General features: G+C 34.9%; 6 protein-coding genes and 1 long non-coding RNA gene across 11 annotated transcripts; 2 read left to right on the top strand and 5 right to left on the bottom strand.

Moving 5' to 3' along the window:
• Nucleotides 1–3,231: 3,231 nt before the first annotated feature.
• Nucleotides 3,232–5,116, bottom strand: LOC125606877 (60S ribosomal protein L2, mitochondrial-like). Its single transcript, XM_048775830.1, has 3 exons — nucleotides 5,011–5,116; nucleotides 4,818–4,937; nucleotides 3,232–3,972 (listed from the first exon to the last, which is right to left on the bottom strand). Exons 2-3 carry the CDS (start codon nucleotides 4,906–4,908, stop codon nucleotides 3,425–3,427), a joined length of 639 nt encoding a protein of 212 aa, XP_048631787.1. The 5' UTR covers nucleotides 4,909–4,937; nucleotides 5,011–5,116; the 3' UTR covers nucleotides 3,232–3,424.
• Nucleotides 5,117–8,948: 3,832 nt separating this feature from the next.
• On the top strand, nucleotides 8,949–11,668 carry LOC106370200. Of its 4 annotated transcripts, XR_007338129.1 has the most exons (7): nucleotides 8,950–9,274; nucleotides 9,439–9,562; nucleotides 9,727–9,821; nucleotides 9,927–10,048; nucleotides 10,517–10,625; nucleotides 10,804–10,911; nucleotides 11,007–11,668. It is a non-coding gene; the product is annotated as an uncharacterized LOC106370200 (long non-coding RNA). The 4 variants fall into 4 exon arrangements; XR_007338131.1 differs by having other exon boundaries at nucleotides 8,949–9,274; nucleotides 9,445–9,562; nucleotides 10,517–10,911; XR_007338130.1 differs by having other exon boundaries at nucleotides 8,951–9,274; nucleotides 9,740–9,821; nucleotides 10,517–10,911.
• Nucleotides 11,669–13,539: 1,871 nt separating this feature from the next.
• LOC106438206 lies at nucleotides 13,540–15,310 on the bottom strand. Of its 2 annotated transcripts, none has more exons than XM_013879302.3 (3): nucleotides 15,104–15,310; nucleotides 13,773–14,692; nucleotides 13,540–13,679 (listed from the first exon to the last, which is right to left on the bottom strand). In XM_013879302.3, the coding sequence occupies exons 2-3, from the start codon at nucleotides 14,688–14,690 to the stop codon at nucleotides 13,674–13,676; spliced, it is 924 nt and encodes a 307-aa protein (XP_013734756.2). In that variant the 5' UTR covers nucleotides 14,691–14,692; nucleotides 15,104–15,310; the 3' UTR covers nucleotides 13,540–13,673. The 2 variants fall into 2 exon arrangements, with proteins under 2 accessions (XP_013734756.2, XP_013734757.2); XM_013879303.3 differs by having other exon boundaries at nucleotides 15,040–15,135.
• Nucleotide 15,311: 1 nt separating this feature from the next.
• On the bottom strand, nucleotides 15,312–17,095 carry LOC106438205 (6,7-dimethyl-8-ribityllumazine synthase, chloroplastic). The gene is made up of 8 exons (XM_013879301.3): nucleotides 16,889–17,095; nucleotides 16,695–16,810; nucleotides 16,518–16,613; nucleotides 16,349–16,444; nucleotides 16,173–16,251; nucleotides 15,901–15,947; nucleotides 15,742–15,801; nucleotides 15,312–15,598 (listed from the first exon to the last, which is right to left on the bottom strand). Exons 1-8 carry the CDS (start codon nucleotides 17,028–17,030, stop codon nucleotides 15,560–15,562), a joined length of 675 nt encoding a protein of 224 aa, XP_013734755.1. The 5' UTR covers nucleotides 17,031–17,095; the 3' UTR covers nucleotides 15,312–15,559.
• Nucleotides 17,096–17,174: 79 nt separating this feature from the next.
• On the top strand, nucleotides 17,175–19,224 carry LOC106438204 (4-hydroxy-tetrahydrodipicolinate reductase 1, chloroplastic). Its single transcript, XM_013879300.3, has 9 exons — nucleotides 17,175–17,311; nucleotides 17,389–17,602; nucleotides 17,677–17,914; nucleotides 18,019–18,152; nucleotides 18,236–18,310; nucleotides 18,377–18,478; nucleotides 18,572–18,681; nucleotides 18,772–18,859; nucleotides 18,969–19,224. The coding sequence occupies exons 1-9, from the start codon at nucleotides 17,295–17,297 to the stop codon at nucleotides 19,035–19,037; spliced, it is 1,047 nt and encodes a 348-aa protein (XP_013734754.1). The 5' UTR covers nucleotides 17,175–17,294; the 3' UTR covers nucleotides 19,038–19,224.
• Nucleotides 19,225–19,437: 213 nt separating this feature from the next.
• LOC106443633 lies at nucleotides 19,438–20,322 on the bottom strand. Its single transcript, XM_013885182.3, has one exon. It carries the CDS (start codon nucleotides 19,967–19,969, stop codon nucleotides 19,682–19,684), a length of 288 nt encoding a protein of 95 aa, XP_013740636.2. The 5' UTR covers nucleotides 19,970–20,322; the 3' UTR covers nucleotides 19,438–19,681.
• A 1,732-nt stretch (nucleotides 20,323–22,054) lies between these two features.
• LOC106443632 (late embryogenesis abundant protein At1g64065-like) lies at nucleotides 22,055–22,930 on the bottom strand. The gene has a single exon (XM_013885181.3). The coding sequence runs from the start codon at nucleotides 22,771–22,773 to the stop codon at nucleotides 22,150–22,152; it is 624 nt and encodes a 207-aa protein (XP_013740635.2). The 5' UTR covers nucleotides 22,774–22,930; the 3' UTR covers nucleotides 22,055–22,149.
• Nucleotides 22,931–24,735: the final 1,805 nt, after the last annotated feature.

The following is a 24,735-nucleotide window of genomic DNA, read 5'->3' as shown; positions in this document are numbered from 1 at the left end:
AATTTAATAGTAACATTTTTGAGCATTTCTGCATTGTACATGACATATTTGGTTCCGTTATTAATGAGGGACATGATACTCGGGTATATTAACCAATTCACAGGTTAACAATATACATATCCAAAATTCAACGAATAACATATATAGCAACAAGACCTAAAATGACATCGATCATTGTTCTAGTTAACTCTATGAGTTAATAAATAAATAAAAAACTTTACCACAATACGGAGATGCTGCATGCAGATTTAAAATCTTATGAACTATATATTAAGAGAAGAATATCATAGGGATATCTGTTTTTCAAAAAAAAAAAAAATCATAGGGATATCTTTCCGACACTGAAGGATATTCAACTTTTATTGTGGATATGTACTTGATCCGATTGTTAGGATCGATGCCATTGTTACAATTTTTAAATAATCAGAGGGTATATGACAAGCCGAAGGCTAACCGACTAATTTCCTAAGGGTTTATTTATTGACGCCAAACATATCCAATTACTCGTAATGAAAATTAAATATTTATATTGACATGCTACACAAACAGATAAATATGAGATGTTAGGTTTCGAACCAGAAATATTTAGTACATTTCCGAGCTTGATGTATTGTATGGTTAATTTTGATATAACAAATCCCTATATATAACATATGTAAATAGAAAATTTTGATATCTAACGATTTAAATCGATCACACCTGTTTGCGGTTATTATATGAAAATTTTGTACTATATTAAGCTTGTGTGAAAAATATGCATGATAATTTGTTTTAGCAAACCAATGATCAATTTCATAACGACTTTCGTCAAAAGAGTTTCAGGATTGCTAATCTGCTGAAAACTTACAATATAATAGCAAACATTCGGTAAGACTGTAGGAGTCTTATTAAAGAACATCAGTCGCATTGTCAGTTGAGGATGTATATATGATACAATCATGCATTTGAATATAGTATAATGCAGTTCGGATTTATATAAAAATCGTTTTTACGTAGTTGTATGTACAGAGAGCACAATCTCTTAACCAGATCAAAAAGATTTTTATTCGTAGACAAAACCGAGAAAGATATGTACATATTTTTAGGGTGAAAAAAACAGGAGAGCTTTCTTACAAAAAGTTTTGTGGATTCTGTTAGTACTATTATATTCAGTTATAAGAAATTATAAATAAAATAAATGGTGGAAAGGGAAAGCTATATAGAGATGGCAACCCATGCATGATTGCCTTGAACATCGCAAACCCTTCCTTTGGATTACAAGTCTAGTGGTTGTGGACCTGCAACAATATTCAATATAATACAATAGAATCACTATATAAATTACACAAGGCATAGCGGCATAATTATTCCAATAACGAGTTTATATGGTATGCCCACAGTTTCATCACATACCTCGGGGTTTTTAAAATGATTAATTATATTTCTCTACGAAGATTTAAGACTATCCTTTAATTATCTTGATGGTATACGTAGAGAATTACTGAACAAAAAAAATGTCGGCGTGAAAATAATTATCTAATGAATTTCAAAAGGTAGTGGATGGAACTGCACATGTCAATGTTCAGTGGCGCGTTCCCATCGATTCAATGCATATCTCGACCAACTTGTCATCAATATTTCCTCGTACAACTCTCCAATCTCTTTCTTCTACGTTATACATTTTCGGTTTTCATTTTATACACTTTTTTCTTGCCGACTTTCCCCAAATTATTGTTTAATGTAGTATACAGCATTGTTAGAGCAAATTCATATTAAATTTTATTACAACTATATGTACCAAAACATAAACTAATCTTTTTTTGGTACTAACACATAAACTAATCTCATAATTATATAGCAGTTATGCACTGGTGTATGTAGATTTAATGGTTAAACGCATGGGTTAGCACATGGATTGATCATGTTGTACTTTTAGTTCAATTCCAGTGAAAATAATGTTTTACACCATGTTATCAATTTATGGAAAATTTAAAGTTAAACTCCAAACTTCTCTTGATTAATCGAAGAATTTATATAAAAGTTAATATTTTTGGTATAAACCCCGATTAGTGGAATAAGATTTCTATTTCACCTTGGTAGTTTTTGAGGTCAAATTAATTTATATCGTAACTTTTTAAAAATTAGTTCAAAAATACAAAGCATATTGACATATTGTTCAAGAATATTATTCCCTGGTATTTTTCCGACCAACCAGTCACAAAAGTGGACATACTGTCGATTTTTTATCCAGCTTTGAAATGAAATCTGGGAAAATATATGACCAGACTAAAAAGGCAATTAAAAGTATAATAACAAAAACATAAAAAAAAAACAAAATTCATGCATCTGCTAGTGAGGTTATTTGGATTCATTGCATGTATCTTAATGATTCTTCACCTCTCTTGCAATAAGAGAAAAGAGGAAAAACAACTTGATCATGATTTTTGGGGGTGAAAAGAGGAAAAACATTTGGTATAAAATTTGGAATAATATAGACAAAATAACACACAAGAAGAATCCTCAAAATAACATTAATTGAATAGTAAAATGACTATATTATTCCAAATTTTATATTTTTTACCCTACACTCAACTCCTGAAATACTAAATACTAATACTAAATTCCAAACTCTAACCTCTAACCAAACTCAAATATAATTTTTAATTTTTTTAATTAATGTTATTTTAAGAAAAAAATTTTGTGTTCTATTTTTGGAATATATATATATGTTTTAGTGCTATCTTATAGTTTTTTTTGAACTTCAGATAATTTTCAATATATATAAATGAAAGGAATAACAGAAATGATGAATAAATATGGAGGAGTGGGACCTAAAATGGCCACCATGTTGGCTGCTCTGCTCTGTTGTTTGTTACAGTCTCATTTTCAAGCTTCAAACTCTGTGTGCTCCATTTACTATTCCCTCTTTCAAAGTCTAATACCATTCTTGATTTGATCTCTTTCATTTTTTTCCAAAACTCCCTTAAAACTTTTGAAATTGTAGGTTGTTTAGACGTAGGAAGATGTCAAATTGATTTCCTTATTTCTCTCAGAAAAGCCATCTTGATTGTTTTTGACAACAAAAGCTATCTAAATTGTAAATACTCCAACTGTCATGTAACATGATGGCTCTAGAGAATGATCTTTCTTCCACTGGCTTTTATTTCCGGTAATCTGTAAATCACTGACTTTGGTTTAAGATTATGTAAATATCAAATCTAATCTTCCAGTAAAAGAAAAACGTGGTCATGATTGAAAGAAAACCGTTTGATTTCAATTTAAAGAAAAAGAAAACACATAACAACATTCAGAATTTCATAAACCATCTTCATCCATAACGGATCAACGATTGTTCTGATTTTATTAAGCTTAAAATTAAAACTCTCACAGATTCAACAATGTCATTAAAACAATCCTGAGAGTTAACTTCATTTCATCATATGAATCACATCTTGGCTTCTCTAGCTGCCAATCTCTTCTTCTTCTTCTTGACACTAGCTGACTTGTAACCTCCTTTGCACGGTTTCCCCCAAGGGCTAACCGATGTCCTTCCTCTGCTTCCACTACTCTTGCTCTTCCCTTCACCACCACCGTGTGGATGATCACAAGGATTCATCGCCACACCTCTCACTTTGGGTCTTATCCCCAGCCACCTGCTCTGTCCTGCTTTATACAGCTTCTTCACTCCATGAGACGGGTTCGACACTGTACCAATCGTAGCACGGCATCTGGCGTTGATCCACCTGGTGTCCCCTGATGGAAGCTTGATCAAGCACTTCCCTGAAGCAGGCTCCTTTAGGATCTTGGCGTTTGTTCCTGCAGCTCGGACTAGCTTAGCACCTTGCCCGGGGTTCATCTCGATGTTGTGGATGATTGTTCCTATGCGCATCATTCCTAGTGGCATGGAACTTCCTATCATTGAGTTGATGTCCATGTGGAGCATCTTTTCTTCCATTTCTGCCACAAGTGTTTTGTTCTGCACATCACCAAAACCTGTAAAAATACCAAAAAAACAAAATTAAAACTAGAGGTATTCAAGTGTCGTCGTGTGTCGCAAAACAAAAACGCACCCAAGGGTTTTGACACAAAGCTAGAAGAGAACTATGGATTACCAATACCATATACTAATATGTGAATATGATCTCCTTAACCAAGTTTGAAGATGTATATACTCAACATAACTCAATCTTAGTAAGAGAAAACCATACAGGCAGCATACACGACCACAACCCAAGTCCCATAAAGTACATAGGTGAATTGGTTTCCTGTACTTGATTCATCATTTTGGAAACAGCCATAAACAAAAACAAAATACTGAGGCAGCTAACACCAGAATTAAGAGAAGAATCTAGCTCCAGATACAGGACATAAAAAATAGCACCAGAGTTGGATATAACCAAGTTGAGCCCTTGAAGATATAATGATACTGAATTCTATTTCTTCCAACACAAAAGTATCTCAACATGAAATAATAGAGTACTCAGGTTACTACATTGTGGAAACATAGTTACAAAAAAAAAGGTGAACCAATGCAAGCTAATCCGTTCATCATCTCATAAAAGAGAAGCAAAGGCTTTATGCCATGACAAAACCCACAAAAGCTATGGAATCCTCGATAAATAATCCGTATGCATAAACACCTCACAGTTCAACCTATTAGATCACATCTCTCCAAAACTAATTGAAAACCCTGAAAGCTTAAAACTTTTATCATATAAAGGCCACCCAAGAAGGATATATAAGACAAGAAGGTCCATGGCATAATGATTTCTTCACAACAAGTAATGTAGTTCGAAACTAGCGATCATATTCAGGAAAGTCAAGAGTATGAGTATTACCTGTTGAGAGACTGCGAAATGCTGGACGAACAAGGCTGCTGAACAAAGAGGAAGCAGCTCGAGCTCTGCATAGCGCCACAAGGGCCGACATTGGGATTGACTTGCTCCTATAGCTCCAATCTATCAAATAAACACCGATATTAACAGTCTGCAGCTGTATATGTTTATCTCTAAAATTGAGATTGAGACAAACCTGAGAGATATGGGAAATCGAAGAAGTTTGATTCCGAGTAATCTGAGAAGGCGCGGCTCTGATCGAAGAGGATGTGAAACTAAAGGGTTTAGGTTACTAAACCATAAGGGAAGCCTCATGAATTACAAGAACCGGTTCAGACCTCCCGGTCCGACCGTGACTTCGAAAAATAAAGGTAGTTTAAATGTCACTTGCTGTCGATCATAATCATAAGTAAACTCTTACAAAATTATTATAATTTGATTGATAGATTATTTTTAATTTTTATTTATTTTATTTAGATCTAAAAAAAAAGTAAATTTATAACTAATTAATATCACTTGCCAAATAATTTACATAATATTACAAATAATGATTTATGGTAACAAATTTTTTAAATTATAGAAATAGAAATAAATTGATCATTTTTTATATTTATAAAATACATAAAATAATAAACGACAAATTTTTCATATAAATTAATATAGTGATTTTATATTCTTATTTAAAAGCATTATATTTTGTGTAAATTTCATAATAACTATTAACATCTTCTAAAGTTCCTAACAAATAACTATTAACATGTTGAAACTATAGAAAAGATAATAATGTTTGATCAATTTTTTATATATTTGTAAACTACATAAAATAATAAAAAATGTTCTTTTATTAAAATTGATATAATGATTTTATATTCTTATATAAAGCCTTATATTTGTATATAAAGTATTACAATAATTATTAATGTCTAATAAAATTCATACAAGCTTTATAACTCATTTATAAAAATTATAAATACATTTATAAAATTATTTATATTATCTCATCATATGTTTTAAATTATGATAAGAGGTTTTAAGTCATTTATACAAGCTTGTAAAATATTTCAAAAATTTCAGTATTATATATTTTGAAAACTTAAGTAATTTTATTTAAAACTGAATCATGAATATTATATATAACTAATTTTAGTACAACTATCAATACACAATATCAAAAAGTATTTAAAATAGTCATATTTATCCTTTTTAAAAAGCAATCATTCTTAGAAAAATATTTAACAAAATTATAATAAATATATTGTTGCAAAACATTCGAAGCCGCAAAATCGCAGGCATCCACCTAGTTACAAGTTAAACCCATGGTAGATAATTTATAAATCTCATATATACAACTTCTATTGTTGATATTAGGTAGGTAATAATGGGTTCTAAGCTTTTTAATCCTTAAAGAATTTATTTACAAATTATAAATTTTCACATCCAAAATTTCATAGAGACACAAATACTAATACATAAGAGCTTGTTAATCTTTATAAAGGAAGTTCAAGTTTAGTTATAAATCTCATGAATTAGGATTTATGATAAACACTACAATTCATCATCAGATGATTAAGAGAACAAACTTTTTGGATAATTGTCTAGTCATCTTAAGAAAACTAGTTTACAAACCATTAAAATATCATTCAGTAAGATCTTTATCACAGTATTAACGGTAATGATACTAGTAATTACGGTTGATCCTTGTATTATAGATTACGCTAAACCACTTGAGATTTGAAGTTTCTGTGCATCATTTTGGTTAGGCCCGGTGCGTTTACGTATCAATCCGGTAGGCATATATATATCAAACCCGGTTTAAACAAAACATAACCAATAAAACCGGACCACGATGATATAAGAAGTCCAGACAGCTCTCTATTCAAAAGTCTGATCCATCACAAGCACAACAACAAACAAAGTCTTTCATTTAACTTAGAACTAGATCGGATATATTTTTTGTTTTAATTACAAAGATCCGAACGTATGTTGGATCAACTTTTATAAAATAGTTTTTGATTAAAATTTACACACAAATATGAACAAAAAATACACAAATATAAAAATTAAATTTCTAAAAAAAATAAAACAAAAAATATATACGCCCTTTAAAAAACGGATCATAATCTAGTAGTTATTTAATTTACAATTAAATCTAAAATTTAAAACTTGATTGGACCGGTCTGATCATTGAGCTAGCTACAATGACAATGCCCGTCCTGTTTTCAAAACATTATGAATGCCTACGATCAGACAAAATACATAATTGGACCAAACATTTATTAATTGGACATGATCCTGTTTTGGTAGAATAAATTCCTAAATAGTGATTATTTAAAAATAATAATAATAATAAAGTATAGTTACAATTTTGTAAGTGTTCAAAAAAAAAAAAAAGTTACAATTTTGTTTAATAATCAAGTAATAATTAAATAGATAAATTATATGTTTTCATTAATTTTTTATGATTTTATTTTATATAATTATTTAGATAACGTTTGAATAGAGTGTTTGACAAATAGAATGATAAGGGTAAATAATCATACAGATTTGTTGACAAAAAAAAGCATACAGATTTGCATCAAACCTAGAGCCGGAGTTCCGCGCTTCGCGCGGATAATATGTTTTATTAAAGTAAATTTTAATATTTTTGTAATTTTAAGTATCAGATATTGGAAGTTAAGTTTTGTTCGTTGTAGAATTAACCATAGAGTTTTTGTTTGAATGCGATGCGATGATCAGTTTTTGTTTTCTAAACAATAGTAAGTTTGAAAAATATATGGTTGTTTGCATTGAAGTGTGAATTTTAAAACAGTTGACTGGTGTCGGTTTCCGTCTTGTGGTTTGATCCCATGTGGAGGTATGCCATCAGGCTTAAGATAGCAGTTTATTCCTCTTTTGAAAGCGTTATATGATATCTATGTCGTTATCAAAGTAAAAGTGTGATCCTGGTATGGTTGTGAGTGATAGTTTCCCTGAAAATTAAAACATATTATAAACAAATAAAATTTAATAATATATGGAAATAAAATTTCGGTTGTATAGGGTTTTTCGAGTTTTTGGTGGTGATGGAAAGTATTTGGTCATTGTGACTTTAATCGTTTTAAAATATAAAGTAAGTTTTACAATATGCAATTAATATATGTTTTTTGTATGGTTTAAAACTAATAAGATGTAAATAATGATGAATATATTAAAACTAAATATATATAAAACCAAATTTATGATAAACATAGTCAAACGGTTTATAATTTGTATGTTAAATTAAAAAACATCTTGTAGATAAAAGAAAAATCTACATTTGTATTTGTGCATTAAATGAAAAAGGGAAATAATATGAAAAGCTTTTTTGCAAACAATAGAGTGCATTAACAACTTGTATATTTTGTTTATAAGAGTTTTGGATAAATAATTAATATCTATATATATAAAGAAATGTTCGCCTCTCTCCCGTGAAGCCACGTCATCAATTCGTGCGTTCTGGGAGTGACACGTGTCACATTTTATATTTAGGACCAAAATAAATGAATGCAGTTAAGGGTAATTGAACCCAACACCTCTAGCACTGGCAATTTCTCTTATAACCACTAGGTTAAAGTCACTTTTTATAAATATGTGGCCGCGAAAATACTTATTATCGTGTGAGCTGGAAGCCCATGCTTCTTCTGCTTGTGGCCAGGGCCGACACTGAACTGACGTCAAGATGAAGATCGTGAAGTTAAAAACTTTGCTCCAAACAGTTTTGCAATGTCTCAAACCTTTATAACTTGTTGCATATAATATATATCAAAATACATTTGTTGTACATGCTTTTATTAGTTTTGCTTTTAAAAGAAGGTATTTATAGTTATAAATGTTTTGTGCCAGTGAAGTAATGGTTGAAAAATCTTTAGTACATATGTCATTTTAAAAAAACACTCAACTTCTATATATAGTCAATACATATGTCCATGTTATATTCTAGACTAAATAATTTCTCTTTTAAAAATATAGAAAACAATTTTTTTAGTCTACAAGCAAATGTTGTAGAGCAAGTATGCATTATACAAAATAATATATATCCTATACTAAAAGGAAGATATAGAGTGATTTAAGCCTATCCACGTAAGCAAATATAATCATCCAATGAAAAATCAATTTCATGCCATGTCACCGAATTGTTGCGTCCAATTGATTTGGACCCAAATATGTTGACCCAATTCGACAAGCCCATCTCTTGGTTCAAGAACGGAGATAGAGATTACCGACTCTTCACCTTCATCGTCCTTATTGTCTCTGCAACGCCAAAGACGTTCACGTTCCGACTCCAGTCATTTCTCTCTTCATGCAAACTCAATCGCCCAAATATAGCTTCAACCACACCAAACGATTACGACGAAATCTGAAAACCCAGACGGCAAGGCTCCGCTGAGCCGGCGAATCTCACCAGGCTGAGTTACGCTTCCTTTTAAAAGACAATTGTTCAGGTAACAAGAATCAAAGTCTTAAAAGCTTGAATCACTAAGTGCTTTTGTTTTGTTTAAACATGAAAGTTTTCATGGAGTTGGATCCAATAGCAATATCTGAACTAACTAAATAAGATGACATCCCCTGAAATTGCAACCACCTACTATCTGAGCAAAATCTATAGCCTCAGGGATGCTATCGGAGCTGTGATTGAAGATCTGGGTTTGAATGGTAAGCTTAAGGATCAGAGATTAGGGTATTCAGCTAAACTAACAATCTCCTACAAACGATCACTTGGGCAGAGAAAGGTTTGTTCTTCTCTTCAGTCTGATGAGTTTTTTTGCTTTGAACTGATTGACTCAAATCAAAAGTTGCCACGTTGAACTGATTGATTCGTTTTTTTGCTTTGAACTGATTGATTCGTTTTTTGCTTTGAACTGATTGACTGGACTCAAATATTATTCGCCCTTAGTGTTTCTCTTCAGATGGAAACGTTGAAGAAGAACCCAATAGCATCTACTGTCTACTATCTATACGTTCCATATTGTTCCAGATCTTCAACTCTAGGTATGACCATGCTTACAAGTTATAACCAGTTTTTTTTAAAATGAATAATCTTATTAATAACCTCAGGAGTCATGACAATTTTCTTCATCGTAAATATTTTTGCAGCAAACCATGTTCAAATTTGGTCATCAGTGGGTTAATAGCGAAAGGAAGATATCCAATAGTGTGTTAATGCAAGTGGAAGCCATTTACTTATGGATGCATCAGGGAAGGTTGACTGTAACAGTGTAACTTTCGACCTTCTATCAACCATTCTGTTTGCCAATATTTCAATAAGTCAAGGAATTAGCTCAGCTTTTGGGTTTGTTTGGGTCTTTAGGTTGTTTTGATAGGGTTTATATTATGCATTTGACTTTCAAAAGCTGAATGAAGGTGTTTATAATGTCACGTCCGAGTACTATTACTCAGTAATTACTAATTAGCTTATTCTTTCTCTGATATTGTTTCTTTGTTCTTTATTTTCTCTCAATTTGAAATGTCAGTGAGGTCTACATTTTCCATTTCATATCTTTTTTTTTTTTGTCAATTGTGTCCAAGAATCTGTGACCGCTATTACATATTACTACCCTCTTCTTAAGCACAACTGTTTTGGCACATTTTTAAGCCCCAAACATATACTTCTGTTTCGATATTATTTTCAGAAGTGAAAGACATGTTTTTTATCGACAAATTTAATGTGTTTTGGTTTCTTGCAGGTTATGGTCCGTCCAGGGGACCAAAAATTTGAAAGCTTGATGAGAAGTATGGGGGAAACATACTGAAACGAGGGGAAACATACTGAAACAAGTTCAGCGGTTGGGTTAGGTTCAATGTTCCTATCTCTCATTGCATCACATACATGTATAAAAATATTCTCTAGATTACTTGGAAGATAAATTATTTGGATTACCACATTACTTGTGTAGTCTGTTTTGTTTTGAGAACTTTAAATTACCACAAACATTTCGCTGGATTTATTTGTTTTGCGCAAACCTGTGAACAGCTGTGACTTCTTTTGATGCCGTCAAGATTCGACCCATGTAGTTTAAATCAGTTATACGCATTGAGATATAGAACCATTTCAGTCGTTCATGCTACCAGAGGACTCAGAGTGAGCTTTTAAAATTGTGTCTATAAGAGAGAACAATTTGATAGTTCAAATAGGACTATGTATGATTTATAAAATTGGATTGTTGTTGCTTTCAGGATGCGATTGAGAATTTCAATCATTATTCAGAAGTTGGAGCTGGTGCTGGACAGAGTTACCTACCTTTGTGAAGTCTATGCGTCCAAACTGACAACAAACTGCAGAAGTTAGCTTAGTGAGATATTGTGGTCAAAAGTATCTAGAAACAAAATCACCAATCACTAAGAAGCAACACTAGATTCTGAAGGAAGATGTTAGGGATTACTCTCGATGTAAAGAAAAACATGATAATTGAGGTTAGTAGATGAAACAATTTGTACTCATCACTATTGTATTCTTTATGCGGGTTGATATCGTTAATTTTGAAGTATCTCAAGAAACGAACACACCAAAAAGGTCTTTTATGTCTACTCTTTATACAGTTTTTCTGTTTGTGGCTCAGAGATAATCAAAGCTATGTATCATGAACAGAGAAGAGTTGAAGATTTTCTGGAAGGTGGGGCGTTTTGGGTTTGAGTTTATCTTACGTCTGATGGTTTACTGTATTCGATCTTCATGATGTCTAAACTGAAGACATGTGTCCTGCAAGCATTACAAAGAGAGCGAAAACTTTAAAGCTAACGACACCATGGCAGACACAAAACAGAGTTGGGACTGTATCTGTACAACAGAGGCCTAATTTAGCCAAATAAAATTAAAAGCATGGAATATACTCTCATTACTCCAAATATAAGCCAAAAATATAAAAAAACATATAGCAAGATAAAATATACATAAAACGGAATCACAAAGATATATATATTTTTTTTGAAACACTCACAAAGATATTATATCAATCATAAATATCCTGTTAGATAATTATTGTGACATACAATAACTTACATATTCCATAGAAATTCAGTGTCGAAAAAAATGAAAAACGAAAAACTGGAGTTTGAACTAATATGTGAAATCATTTTTACCTTCCCCAATACTACCATTAGATGAATATATAAAAATACACAACAAAGGAAAAAAATTAAACCAAACTTAGATAATCAAAACATTAAAGACAAAAAATTAACAAACAAACATACTTTTAGTCCAAAACAACGTACTTAATTTAAAGAAAATAAAGTACATAAATTTTTAAATAAATTTTATCATTTCAATGTAACTAAAAACAATTTTCAGTTACTTAATAACCAATTCAACTAATACACTTCAAAAATTAAACATTATTCATATTAGCGAAATATTTATAAGTTATAAAAAATAAACATCTCCGTTGAAGTAAACGTAAGAGGAACATTTCGAGGATGATTGGTAGCTGCTCTAGGTTCTGTAGACAGCAACAATACTTCACAGCCATAAAAATTTGCCAATCAAACTTTACTTTATCTTTTTTAAACCTACAGCTGAGTTTCATTTCTTTATTTAATTTTGCTGTAGACGGCACTTTATCGACAGTTTAGAAACGAAGCTTTATAAAATTTTAAAAGATCTGGTGAGTTTTATAACATATAATTAATGTTTATTAATTAGATTTTCTTTTAAGAAAGCAAAGCAAAAACTTTACATCCACGTCAAAAATTATACAGCTTAAATTCTGAAGCAGAAAAATAAAAGTTACAGCCTCAAACAATTAAACCCGAAAGAAAATCGTCTTCCTCTCCCAACAGTCCATTCATGTTCTGTAGTCTTCAATAGCTCCCATCAAGATTAGATGAGTGGTCCAATTCGGTAAAATACTCTCAGACGGGAGTTTTTGGCAAATAAACAAATAAATAATTAATATTTTATATTTTAATACTCAAAAAAAAATGTTCATCGAAATTTAATAAACATATACGGAAAACCCGGGCGTAGCCCGGAAAAAATCTCTAGTATATTTAAAATCCATACACAAAAACATAAAAGTTGTTATATGCCTCTTTCTGACACATGCACACTCCACTATGAATAAGAATTAAAAAAAAACAGTATTGTCATCAAACTTTATCACAAATCCACATTTGTACATCTATAATTATGAGTTGGACAATTAGTTAGTTTGATACAATACCAAAGCAAGAATAATCAAAAAACAACTATACCACCGCATACTAATAAGTAAGACATAACAGATAACCAAATTCTTGAATCTTAAAATAAATTTCAACTCGAGCATTTAGTGAATATCAAATTAACTAATATCCCGCCCGTAGGGCGGGCCGACCCTAGTTTCAAAAATAATAATGTTTACATTCAAAAATGATAATATTTAAGTTGAAGATGAGATGAAGAGGAAGAGAATCACGATGAGATGGAGTCGGTGATTAGGGTTAGGGTGAGGATGAGTGATCTTTAGTTTTTAAAGAATTATATGTTTTAGGGCTTTTAGTATTAATGGGTTAGGATTATGTTTTAGGACCTTTAGTATATGAGTAATAATGAGTTAGGACCTTTAGTATCTGAGTAATAATGGACTGTTAAAATGGAATGAGAATGGTGTAAATGGGCTCCGAAATTTAGTAATAATGGGCTGTGAAGGTTGGTCTTTCAAGCCCAGTCCGGGATGACATGGCAGATTGGTTGGTTCTCAATTTTTTTGCCCATGTGGCACTCTTTAAAAGCCTCAAAATTAGTAGCTTTTATATAGTGGGATAACCGTTGCTTTTTATTAAAACATATATCAATTGGTCATATTGCTGTTTTAATAGAATAGATTCAGCACTAAACACACTCATTCACTCGAGCTCTTCTCCTTACTCCTGAAAAAAAAGAAACAAAGATAGTTCTATGAGCAAAACAATCATATAACAATGTTCAAGCTACAAGCAAAAGAGAAGAAGACATATAATAACCTCATCGTCATCATCTTCCTTCTTCAAACGAGTCTCACCACCTTCCTTGATAATAGGAAGCTTCATACCTCCAAACGGTGTATCAACATCCACATTACCTTTAATAGTGTACCCAGTCCCCTTACCACGAATCATATCCCAAAGCGCAGAACCAAAGTCCTTTGGTCTGAAAGTGATCGGCACATTAATCAACCCACTTCCGTTTTTATCAAGCTTAATGGAATCTGATATTTCTGCCTTCCCAATGCTCACATCAGACAACCAAACCTCACAGTCCAAGTCATTAACCCCCAAGTCAAAGTCATTCAAGTTCTCAAGCCTCACGTGGAGAATCGCCACGGTTTCTTCCAAAGAAAACTTCTGGAACTTGATCTTCTCGATGTCAACATCAGGCTTCTTAGGGATCGGGATCTCTCCACGTTTCTCCAAAGGCAACGTGAGCCTCCCCAAGCCAGGGACGTCGACGATGAGATCGACTTTGATCCTGTAAGGTATGATCATCCCGGGGTTGATGTCGTTGTAAGTGCTCTTGATGTCATCGTAGATCAAAGTCAACGGTATCTTGACTGTTTCTTCCCCGTGTGCCTTGATGGTTCCAGCGTCAGGGATCAGTCCAGAGACGAGTTTCCTCCCGTCGCTTTCGATGAGGTAGTCGATGTCGATGAGAGGGATGGGGACTGGGTTGGGGTTCTTGACGAGGACGTCAACGACAATGTCAGCTCTCTCGAGGTTGATCTTGGGGATGTGGATGGCGGAGACGTCAGCTGTTGGCTTGCCGAAGCCAATGGCTCCCTCTATCTTCTCCCCAATGTCGTGAATGAAATCTTTCACCTTGTCTAGGAAACCGCCTTCTCCTTCTTTCTCTTCCTCCTTGTGGGCTCTGTCCACGATTTCAACTTTGTTCTCAGATGTAGACATACCTAAGCAGCATCAAAGCACAAGAAAAAAGGATCCAAAACGTGTTGTGAAAGGTCAGGTTTCATTTACACAAGTCATATAACCACCAAAACAAGGTACGAGGACATTGTCAAGATATCTAGAAACGAAAGGAGACCAAAACCCATGAAAAAGAATAGATCTCAACAACTAGACGATAGAACATACATTGCATGTCTTCTGATCACATGAATCAAGAAAGCAAAAAAAAAGAAAAAGAGGCTGATCCTAATACTCGATCTAAAGAGGATAAGTGCTAGATCAAGTAAAATGTCAAACAGATGGGTAAAAAGTAAGGTCAGAATCAGCAAAAACTCGATCTAATCATCACCTTCTTCTAGATCAAATACAGAGGAGAGGATCAACGCAAAATCAGAAGTGGGTTTGAGTCTTACCTGAAGAGTTGGATGAATGTGAGTCACCGAGAGACAAAAGAGTGCTTTCTGTGGAGTTGTCTGATTCGTTGAACTTAGACTTAACTATCAACTAATAGATGTTGACGCGTAATCTTCGCCTCACCGACAAATCCATCGTGTCAAGTAACTATTGGCTGGCTAGAAAGCCTCTTCAGTTGCATTTTGACACCTAAGTTTCAAAATATTATGACAGATGAAAACCATATTTATTTTTATTGGTCTCAATAGCCCCCAAAATTCAGAGGAACTATTATTATTACAGAGGATTCAAAAAAAAAAAAGACAGAAAGTTTACAAAAAGTATTTGACACAATGGTAAAAGAAGAACATTTTGACAATCTTTTGAGGTACAGTTTCGGAGATAGGATCGTAACCAAATGCGACAGAGGAAACAAGTTCTCATACGTGATCATTGCACATCCATGGAACGAGCAGCTATTTCAGGTGGTGCTCAAACAACGACGCCATCTCGAGCTGCATAAAGACAAAAAAGGAGAGAGAAAAATTCAAGGACTCTACATGATGATAACATGAACATTTTCTTAATGGAATCATCAGGAACTTGTACATCTTTGTTCTAAGAGTAAAAAGGATTGATGATAATGATGTATACTTACCGCTGTCAAGGCAGTTTCAGCTCCCTTGTTTCCGGCTTTGCCACCAGATCGATTCAGAGCCTGTAGTTTCAGTTTAACCACAATATATTAAATAATTTAGTAATTTATCCATTATGATGAATCAGCTATATACATTTCATCAAATATTCACAATCTAACCTGATCCATGTCCTCGCATGTCAGTACACCAAATATGCATGGAACACCTGCAAAATTAGGAATCAAACGCGTTACCGCTACTGCAAATCTAAACTAAATGGCAAGAGAAGATGACATCAAACACTGACTCAAAATCCAGAACTAAATTGATGCTGTGGGAATCTAACTGTCTAAACTCCCGACCAAGAGAAAAAAATGAAGCAGCTCTTTGAGTTTGGAAATGTAAAAAAATACAATAATGTATTCCAGATGCAGCAGAGAGTACTCCAAACCTGAATTGATGCCAGCAGAAAGTACTCCAGATGCAGCAGAGTTTGCCACAGCATCATAATGGGTAGTATCTCCTCTTATCTAACCACACATAAAAAACCCAACTCTAAACATGTCTCAATAACATAAGGCAAACTAAGAAGTCATTCATATGAATGAGCACATGCAAGAGTCATACCACAGCACCAATACATAAAACGGCATGAAAGTTTCCAGATTTCCCAAGCCTTTGCGCAACAACCCCTATCTCAAAGCTACCAGGAACCCATATAACCTGATTAAACAGAATCTCATCAGCTTCAGTTCCATCAGAAAAACTAAGTTTAAGACGAAAAAAATGATGATACTTGGATGTCTTCTTCTCTGACTGAATACTTCTTGAAAGTCTCAATGGCTCCTTCCAAAAGCAACTTCGTCACAACCTCATTGAAACGAGCAACAACCTTGAAAGATAAAAAAAAACGAATCTTATCAAAAACTCAAAACAAATCCTGAAAAAAGGTGAAAGGAAAGAGAGAACTCACGATGGCAAATCTAAGACCTTCTCCTCTCATAAGCGACCCGGTGACGTGGCGAACAGCGTCCGTCACGAACGACGAGCGTAGCTCCTTCTCTACTACAGAGAGTGTTGACGCGAAACCTAACAAGGAACTCTTTAACATCTCAAAAAGTATTGAGCTTTGAAGAGAGACAAGTGCGAGAAGGTTAAAAAGAATACCAGATGCGGATGAGGAGAATGATAAGCTACTGGATTTGATTCCACCGTGAGTGAAACAGGCGGAAGACGGTTGACGCGGGTGGAGATGACGGCGTGTTGTCGGAGTCAGGCGGAGACACGGCGGCGAAGCTAACGACTTCATTTGAGATGCGGTTAGTAGTAACTAGTAAGTGAGTGAGTGAGTGAGAGTCTAAAGAAAGATAACCCTCTCTACCGTCGGTTTAGTTAATTTAATAGATTCCGGTTAACTACTTAATCCATTGGTTTGGTTTAGAGATTTTCCGGTTTGATGAAGCCCTAAAACTCTCAATTTTTGTCGCCGGCCGGTATTTTCAGACAAAACTGAAAGAAGTAAACTTTCGTCTTGTAGTTGTAGGAGAAGAAAAAAAATCTTGAACCATAGGATATGGCTACAACGAACTGGTACCATTTCGATTCTATTGATCTTTAACTCTTTAAGATGAATCTAGTGAGATAAACGTGTATTGAAATGATCACAGGCTCACGGCGTCTTCAAGTGTGTTCCTTACTCGTCCAGTGAACCCTCGTCTCGCATTTGCTTCTAGAAAGAATCAGACTTTAGGTAGAAGCCGTGTTAGTTTTCAGGGCAGTGTGAAACGTCGTCTTCCGGTGGTTATATCTATGACGGCGACGGAGGAGTCCGGTGAAAAGGCTGTGAAGTCTGTTTTGCCTGGACATGGCATATCCATCATGGTATGTGTCTTATGGAATTTTTAGTTAAATTTGTACAAGCAATAGCAATGGGGTATGTTATTATCTGTTATTAGGTGAATGGATGCAGTGGCAAAATGGGGAAGGCTGTAATCAAAGCAGCAGACTCTGCGGGAGTGAACATCGTTCCTACGTCGTTTGGATCTGCTGCTGAGGCTGGTCAGACGGTGGAGGTGTGTGGAAAAGAGATTACTGTGCACGGTCCTGCAGAGAGAGAGAAGGTTCTTTCTTCTGTGTTTGAGAAGCACCCGGAGCTCATTGTTGTCGACTACACTATCCCATCTGCAGTCAATGGTATGTTGGTAACTCCAAAATCTCCCACTTGATGATTAATTGAGTTAGTTCTTCTCTGTTGTTGGGTTTATAAAGTTTTGTATTTAAAAAAAATAATAATGTAGATAATGCGGAGCTGTACAGCAAAGTAGGTGTTCCTTTCGTAATGGGAACAACTGGTGGAGACAGGAACAAGTTGTATGAGACTGTTGAAGAAGCAAGGATTTACGCTGTGATTTCTCCACAGATGGGTAAACAGGTATGTGTGTAACTCGGATGTTTCTGGTAGAAGGATTTTAAGATCTTTTTAGCTCATATATCTTTACCTTGTTGGTTCACTAGGTTGTTGCGTTTCTTGCGGCCATGGAGATTATGGCTGAGCAGTTTCCTGGAGCCTTTTCTGGTTACTCCTTGGAGGTTACTTTCTTACTTTTGTTATACATATATAAGTTGTATATTGCTACTAATCAACACCAATTGTAGGTGATGGAGTCTCATCAAGCTAGCAAGTTGGATGCCTCCGGAACAGCAAAAGCTGTTATCTCTTGCTTTCAGGACCTGGGAGTGTCTTACGACATGGATCAGGTGCATTGCTTGTACTTTATTCTTTACATCTCGGCAACGACTTAGCTTATTTGATCTTGGAATATGAATGTATACAACTTTTTTGTGTGGTAGATACAATTGATACGGGATCCTAAACAGCAAATTGAGATGGTGGGGGTTCCTGAAGAGCATGTCTCTGGCCACGCTTTCCATCTCTATCACTTGACATCACCTGATAAAACGTAATTCAATATCTAAAACATTATTTAATCTTCATTATGAAACTGTGTATGTTCCATAACTAGCTTCCTTTCCTTTGTGTTTTGTTGCAGTGTCTCCTTTGAGTTCCAGCACAACGTCTGTGGAAGATCAATATACGCTGAGGGAACTGTGGATGCCGTGCTTTTCCTTGCCAAAAAGGTTCTAAAGCTTATATCCGAGCATTGAATCTCAGCTTTTCTCTGAGTCCTATACCTTATCTTTATAACGATGGTAATTGTTGTTTTCAAACGCTTTTGATGAGATGCAGATTCGATTGAAAGCAGAGCAGCGAATCTACAACATGATCGATGTTTTGAGAGAGGGAAACATGCGTTGAGCTTCCTGAGTTTTGTCCAAATGGTGGTTCTAGAAGAGCTAAGATAGATTTTTCCAAATCATCAGCTGTGAAAGTTAGATGTTTGGTTCTCACTTCTTTCGAAACTAGCAGGGTTGTTTGCAGTTACACGAACTGGTGTTTTGTAGCTCTTTTTTTTGTCTATCCAAGAACTCTCCATTGCATTGTCCATGTTAATCTCTTTACCATAAATGTTACACATCTTTCTGAGGAACGGTTGGAAGGTAGCTTTATCGATGCAGACAATGAAGGTCCAGTGTTTGATATGGATGGGAAGTTAGATATGCCTAGTAATGGTGGTTGTGTGATTGTGTCTGGTGATGAAGAAGAAGAAGATGAGAGTGACAATGAAGTTATCTACAGACGCACTCACACTTTGTAGAGAACTAAAGGCGCATTGCCTTCTTTGGATTATAGATATTTTGACACTTTGACCCATACAAGTTTTCTTTTTCTCGTTTAGGACCCATCAAATATACATTTTCACAACAAACCCCCCATACTGTAAACTTTACGACATGAGAAGATCATCACCATGATCACTAGTACGTACATGATCCATATCATAAGTTAACCAAACACGAAAAACATTCATATATCCTATTTTCTTGAATTTGTTAAGTATACTATTGACCTGTGAAGCAAGAAAACAAACGATGGCTCTTAAACCTCACGAGCTGACCTTCACGCGACGGAGAACAACTCTTCTTCTCCGTACCTCCGCCGTCTCTTTTTGTTTCCCAGCTTGATAATGATGGGTTATCTCCAACAGACCAGCGACGTCGATGGTGACCGTCCACGTTCATTTCGTTGTGATAAGACTCACGAGTTGTGGTGGAGGAGATACGCTCGTAGCGACGGCGAGTAAGGTTCTTCTTCACGGCCCTATACACCGCTGGTATTAAACCTTCCATTGATGCTCTATTCTTTGCTTCTTTGTTATGTGGATATCTTGTAAAGATGAAGAATATGGTTTTCTTGTTTATTACTATTTGATTTTAGATTTGTTTACCTTCCATTTTCTTCTTTTATATATTTATTTCTTTATACAAGAAATCTAAACTTCTCTTTGGTATTGTTTCTCCCATTTGATTTCTATGTCAAATCTTAGTTGGAATTCCACAGCTACACATTTTTTAAAAAAGATTCTTTATTTCGGTTAGTTATACACCCAACACTTTTTTATGTAAGAAAAAGTGTTTGTTCAAGGGTATTTTTGGTACCTGAGTTATGCTACAAAGTCTAGAGTTAAGCATTTTGCATGTTACACCATCTATCACAAGTTTGTATATACATTGAGTTTAACATTGTTTGATTGATATAACACATTAACATTTTGTCAACTAAATGAATAAGAACAAATTTAAAACGTAAATCATGAACGTTTACGGCCTATGCATACTATGATTAAGACCTAAGAAAAGTCCAACCCGTAACTTCTTTTTTAAAATGATCCAGTTGTTGGACACGTTATCCTTGATCTGATCTTTGACTCGGTGTTTGTGTCCAGAAAATATTATCAATTAGTGTTGTGAGACTTTTCTGTTTGTTTTGTTTGCTTTACTTTTTTTTGTCGACTTGTTTAGTTTAGGTTTATATATTTTGTTGAAGAAGACGGATTGAAGATGACCTCGCTCGTGTAAAACGATATTTCTGTGAGTAAGGTTGCATTTATAACAAGGAAACACATTCAAATAGTTTAATTAGATAGATATGATATTGTTACACGAGACGAATCTTGAGAGTGTTGATTTAACTTCTTGGAACAATAAAGTTGTTTAAAAACATCATGACGCTGACTGCATCAACTGGCATTTTACTTAAGGATCCAAGTTTTAATTTCCGACCGGGTCGGTTTCATGTAAAGTAGTAAATTCAGAAACTGTATTGATCATGACATCTCACAACTTCAAGAAGTCCACGAGCACGAGCTAAATCCTATCCGACAAGAAATGAAGTTAAGTTTCGCCAAGAATCTACAATATGCTTTGAGAGCTTCCAGGTTTTGTTGGTGCATGGACCAAATGGGCAAAATGGTGGTTCTAGAAGAGCTATGATAGCTTTACCAAAAACATGGCCGGTTCTGGTCACAACAATATGAAACATCAGATGTACTCTCCAAAATTTAAAAATTATTATTCATAGATCAGATAGTCTCCAAATTGCCAAAAAAAGTTATTACTAAGATTAACATAAAAATGTTTATAGCCTTCTAAATCTCATCCAGTCTTGACAAAAATAACCGTTGGTATATAAGGAACTTTTATTGTTATTCCATATGCGGGTTCTCATTTCCTCTGCCTTTTAGGGCAGGCTTTTGAAACTACCAAGGTTGTTTGCGATTCACGAAACTGGTGTTTTGTGGCTGCCCTCCCTTTGGTATATAAGGAACTTTTATTGTATTGTTCATGTTGACCCCTTATTATAAATGTTATTCTCCTTTATGGATCATTCAAGTCTTTATATAATAAAGGTTCAGAAGTTCAACTAAACTCATCTAATAATGAATGTTGTGAATTTGAAAGTTACGTATAGCGAAAGAGAGTATTGATACTTTACTTGATCATTGTTGTTAGAATTTGTTTCAAGTCACAACATCAAAGATGCTCTTTCACTGAAACCACACACAAAGATTAAAAATAAAATAAAACTAAAAACGATTGCGTCTTTGGAGAATGATAGATGCATAGACATAAATTAGCAAAAGATCTATCAAGAAGTTTAGATAAGAGTGACGACAAAGCTGATGATGCTTCTTATGTTAACAAACACAAACAATATTAAAATTAATCAAAGGCAACTTATTTGATGATATTTTTTTTGTTAACTCACCTTTCAACATTTATCTTTTTCATGCAACTTTAAAAAATTTTAAAAACAAAGATTTTGCTGGTAATAGCATTCCAAACTTCACTTTAAGAATTTTAAATACAAATTTTAACTGTGATAATGTAGAAATGAAAAATGTGAATTTTATAGTGACAAAATGTACATAATAATTGTAAATCAATCCATTGATATATTTTAATATACAACCAAAGTATTTCAATATCAACGGAACAACATAAACCCTAAACCTAAACTAAGAGAGATTTCATTTACACCACAAACGTTGAATCACTTCATCTCTCAGATTAAGATACATCAAACACTTCAAATTCACACTTCTCTTGTTCAAAGCCACCAAGTGTACTTCACCTCTCAGTTTAGCTTCAATCTTGAGGATAATCAACCCTCTCTTTATATCATTCTTCAACCAAACAGATGATGCCTTATTCTCTCTGTAACTCACTTCTGTCCTAACCGCTGTCCTAATGGCACTGTATGAACCCACTCGTTGTCCATTAATCTTCATTTCACCAACAAGTCGACCATTGTACATGATATCTCCTTTACTAGTTGGAAACTCAAAGAAGCCGAAATTTGGATTCTCTATTCTGATCTTCATAGCTAGTGTCGCGTTGAAATAAGGCCATGATGATGATGTATCGTTGTACCTGAGGTTTCTTAAAGCCACGGACGTTACGCTTGTTTTAAGTGGCTTGGCTAGGACATAGAAACCGATGCTGATGAAGAGGCAGAGCAGAATGCAAAGCCCTACAAGGGTAAAGATGATGACTTTACCGATGATATCACTCTGTTTCGGTGGGTGAACTGCACAAGCTTCATCAACAACTTTGCTCTTTCCTCCATATGCTGTCTTGGCATAGCCTGACATTATAACTGATAAAGCTCTAGTATTGTTAAGAGGTAAACTAGATGATAAAAAGAATGAGAAGTGTGTATATATATACTACTATCACACATCAATCAACAAAACCAATTCCAAAAAGAAATGTTTTTAATAAGTTGGAAATGTAAAGAATGAATAGGTTCTTGGTCAGCATGACAATGAAAGATGATGTGTGGTTTCCGAAATACGTAAGAGATGCTTAAAGAACCTTTTTGAGCTTTGTTTCACCTTAAAGACATAGCTTTTTTTTTTATCTCCACGACCTGATGCAAAGGTAAGGCATCAGGAAAAGTTTTAAGTATCAAAACTTTTATTGAAAGACATGTAACAACAATGTCCTCTTCTTTTTTTTTTGTAACACATACTCATAAATTAAAATAGGAAAGGCCTCAGGCCCAGAGTTAGCCCACTAACGGGTCAGAAACAAAGGAAGTAGAGAGAGAATGTTTTGCGATACGATCAGCTTCTACATTGGAAGACCGAGGAACATGATAGAAAGATATCTCGACAATAACAGAGGAGATTTGTTGTATATCTTTGACGATACCAAAGATCTCCTTCACCTGTGTGTCGTTGTTAATTGTTCTGATGAGCGTTGAGTTGTCAGAGAGTACTATGAGCTTGGTTGGCTCGAGACTCACTGCGGAGAGAAGACCATATCGGAGCGCCAGCGCTTCCGCAACCAATGGGGAGTTAATCCGATCGGCGGTTGACGAGTTCTGGTTAAGCTGTGCACCCGATGAGTCCTTGAGAATCCACCCTAGTCCTGCTCTTTTCGATTGAGAATCGTATGCAGCATCCGTCATACAAATTAATGTTGACTCTTCTGTGATCTCTCGTGGGTGGGGTCTTCTCAGTGTAGGTGATGAGTTTTCTGTTATGACCCTTTGTGGTTGAGCTTCGATCCATTCCCTAGCCAATCTTAGTGCTTTTGTTGCTACCTCTGTAGGTGAAAGGGAGCGTTTCTCAAAGATAAGCGTGTTCCTGGCTGTCCAGAGAGCCCAACACATCCACGGTAGTATGTTTGAGGATACCCCCGAAGGAGGGAGACACGTTGCTTTCCGAAACTCTACCACTGCCTTCTTGAAATCACAATCTGTAGCTAGGTGAACTACTTGCTTCAGTGGGATTTTGCTCCAGGCTTCTTGCGCGAAAGGACAAAGAAAGAAGATATGCATTGAGGATTCAACCGCCTTACATCTAGGACATACCGCCTCTGATTGAATTCCTCTTCTCTGTAGGAGTTCTCCTAGCGGGAGAGCATTCTGAGCTATAGACCACATCATCAACTTCATTTTAGGAGAGCACTTCACGGACCAGATATCTTTAACCCACTCAAAAATGTCGGTATTCTGTCTTGGGTAGATATGATCTTTCATTGATGCTGCAAAATAACCTGACTTTGTTGTATAATTGCCAGTTTGGAGCGGTTGCCAGATGTAGATGTCTTCGGTATCTGGGTTTCCTGGTTGTAGCAAACGGATCTCCTCGGAGAGGTGAGGTATGTACTGGTCAACTTTGTTCTTGTTCCACTTCATATCTGATGTTAGCAGGTCTGCTACCGTGAGGTCTAGAGCAGATTCTAGGATAGGTCCCGTAGGTCTTACATCTTTATCCAATGAGATCCATGAGTCCTTCCACACCTTAGTTGTCAAACCATTACCTATTGCTTTTCCCACAAAACCTTTTAGTAAGTCCCTCCCATGTAGTAAGCTTCTCCAACCGTGGGAACATGTCATAGGGGCCTGTACCTCCATAAGCGCTCTGTTGTGACAATACTTACCCAAAAGAACTCTAGCAAGCAAACACGATGGGTTATTGAGGATGCGCCAGGCCTGCTTAGCGAGGAGGGCTTGATTAAACCGTTGAATATCCCTCAGTCCTAGCCCTCCTCCTGCTTTAGGCTTAGTGAGTCTATCCCAGGCTACCCAACACATCTTCCTGACC

The sequence above is a fragment of the Brassica napus genome, chromosome A3 (genome assembly GCF_020379485.1).
Source record: "Brassica napus cultivar Da-Ae chromosome A3, Da-Ae, whole genome shotgun sequence".
Lineage (NCBI taxonomy): Eukaryota > Viridiplantae > Streptophyta > Magnoliopsida > Brassicales > Brassicaceae > Brassica > Brassica napus.
Note: the sequence above shows the minus strand (reverse complement) of the source record. Positions and strands in the feature narration are given on the sequence as shown.

Coding starts and splice junctions, on each gene's coding strand:
- LOC125606877 (XM_048775830.1), bottom strand. CDS start 4,908: ATGTCGGCCCTTGTGGCGCTATGCAGAGCTCGAGCTGCTTCCTCTTTG. Junction 3,973..4,817: donor ATTTCGCAGTCTCTCAACAG/GTAATACTCATA, acceptor GTATTTTTACAG/GTTTTGGTGATGTGCAGAAC.
- LOC106438206 (XM_013879302.3), bottom strand. CDS start 14,690: ATGTCTACATCTGAGAACAAAGTTGAAATCGTGGACAGAGCCCACAAG.
- LOC106438205 (XM_013879301.3), bottom strand. CDS start 17,030: ATGAAGTCGTTAGCTTCGCCGCCGTGTCTCCGCCTGACTCCGACAACA. Junction 16,614..16,694: donor AAGGTCTTAGATTTGCCATC/GTGAGTTCTCTC, acceptor TTATCTTTCAAG/GTTGTTGCTCGTTTCAATGA. Junction 16,445..16,517: donor TCAGAGAAGAAGACATCCAA/GTATCATCATTT, acceptor CTGTTTAATCAG/GTTATATGGGTTCCTGGTAG.
- LOC106438204 (XM_013879300.3), top strand. Junction 17,915..18,018: donor TATCCCATCTGCAGTCAATG/GTATGTTGGTAA, acceptor ATAATAATGTAG/ATAATGCGGAGCTGTACAGC. Junction 18,311..18,376: donor TTTCTGGTTACTCCTTGGAG/GTTACTTTCTTA, acceptor CACCAATTGTAG/GTGATGGAGTCTCATCAAGC.
- LOC106443633 (XM_013885182.3), bottom strand. CDS start 19,969: ATGGAAGGTTTAATACCAGCGGTGTATAGGGCCGTGAAGAAGAACCTT.
- LOC106443632 (XM_013885181.3), bottom strand. CDS start 22,773: ATGTCAGGCTATGCCAAGACAGCATATGGAGGAAAGAGCAAAGTTGTT.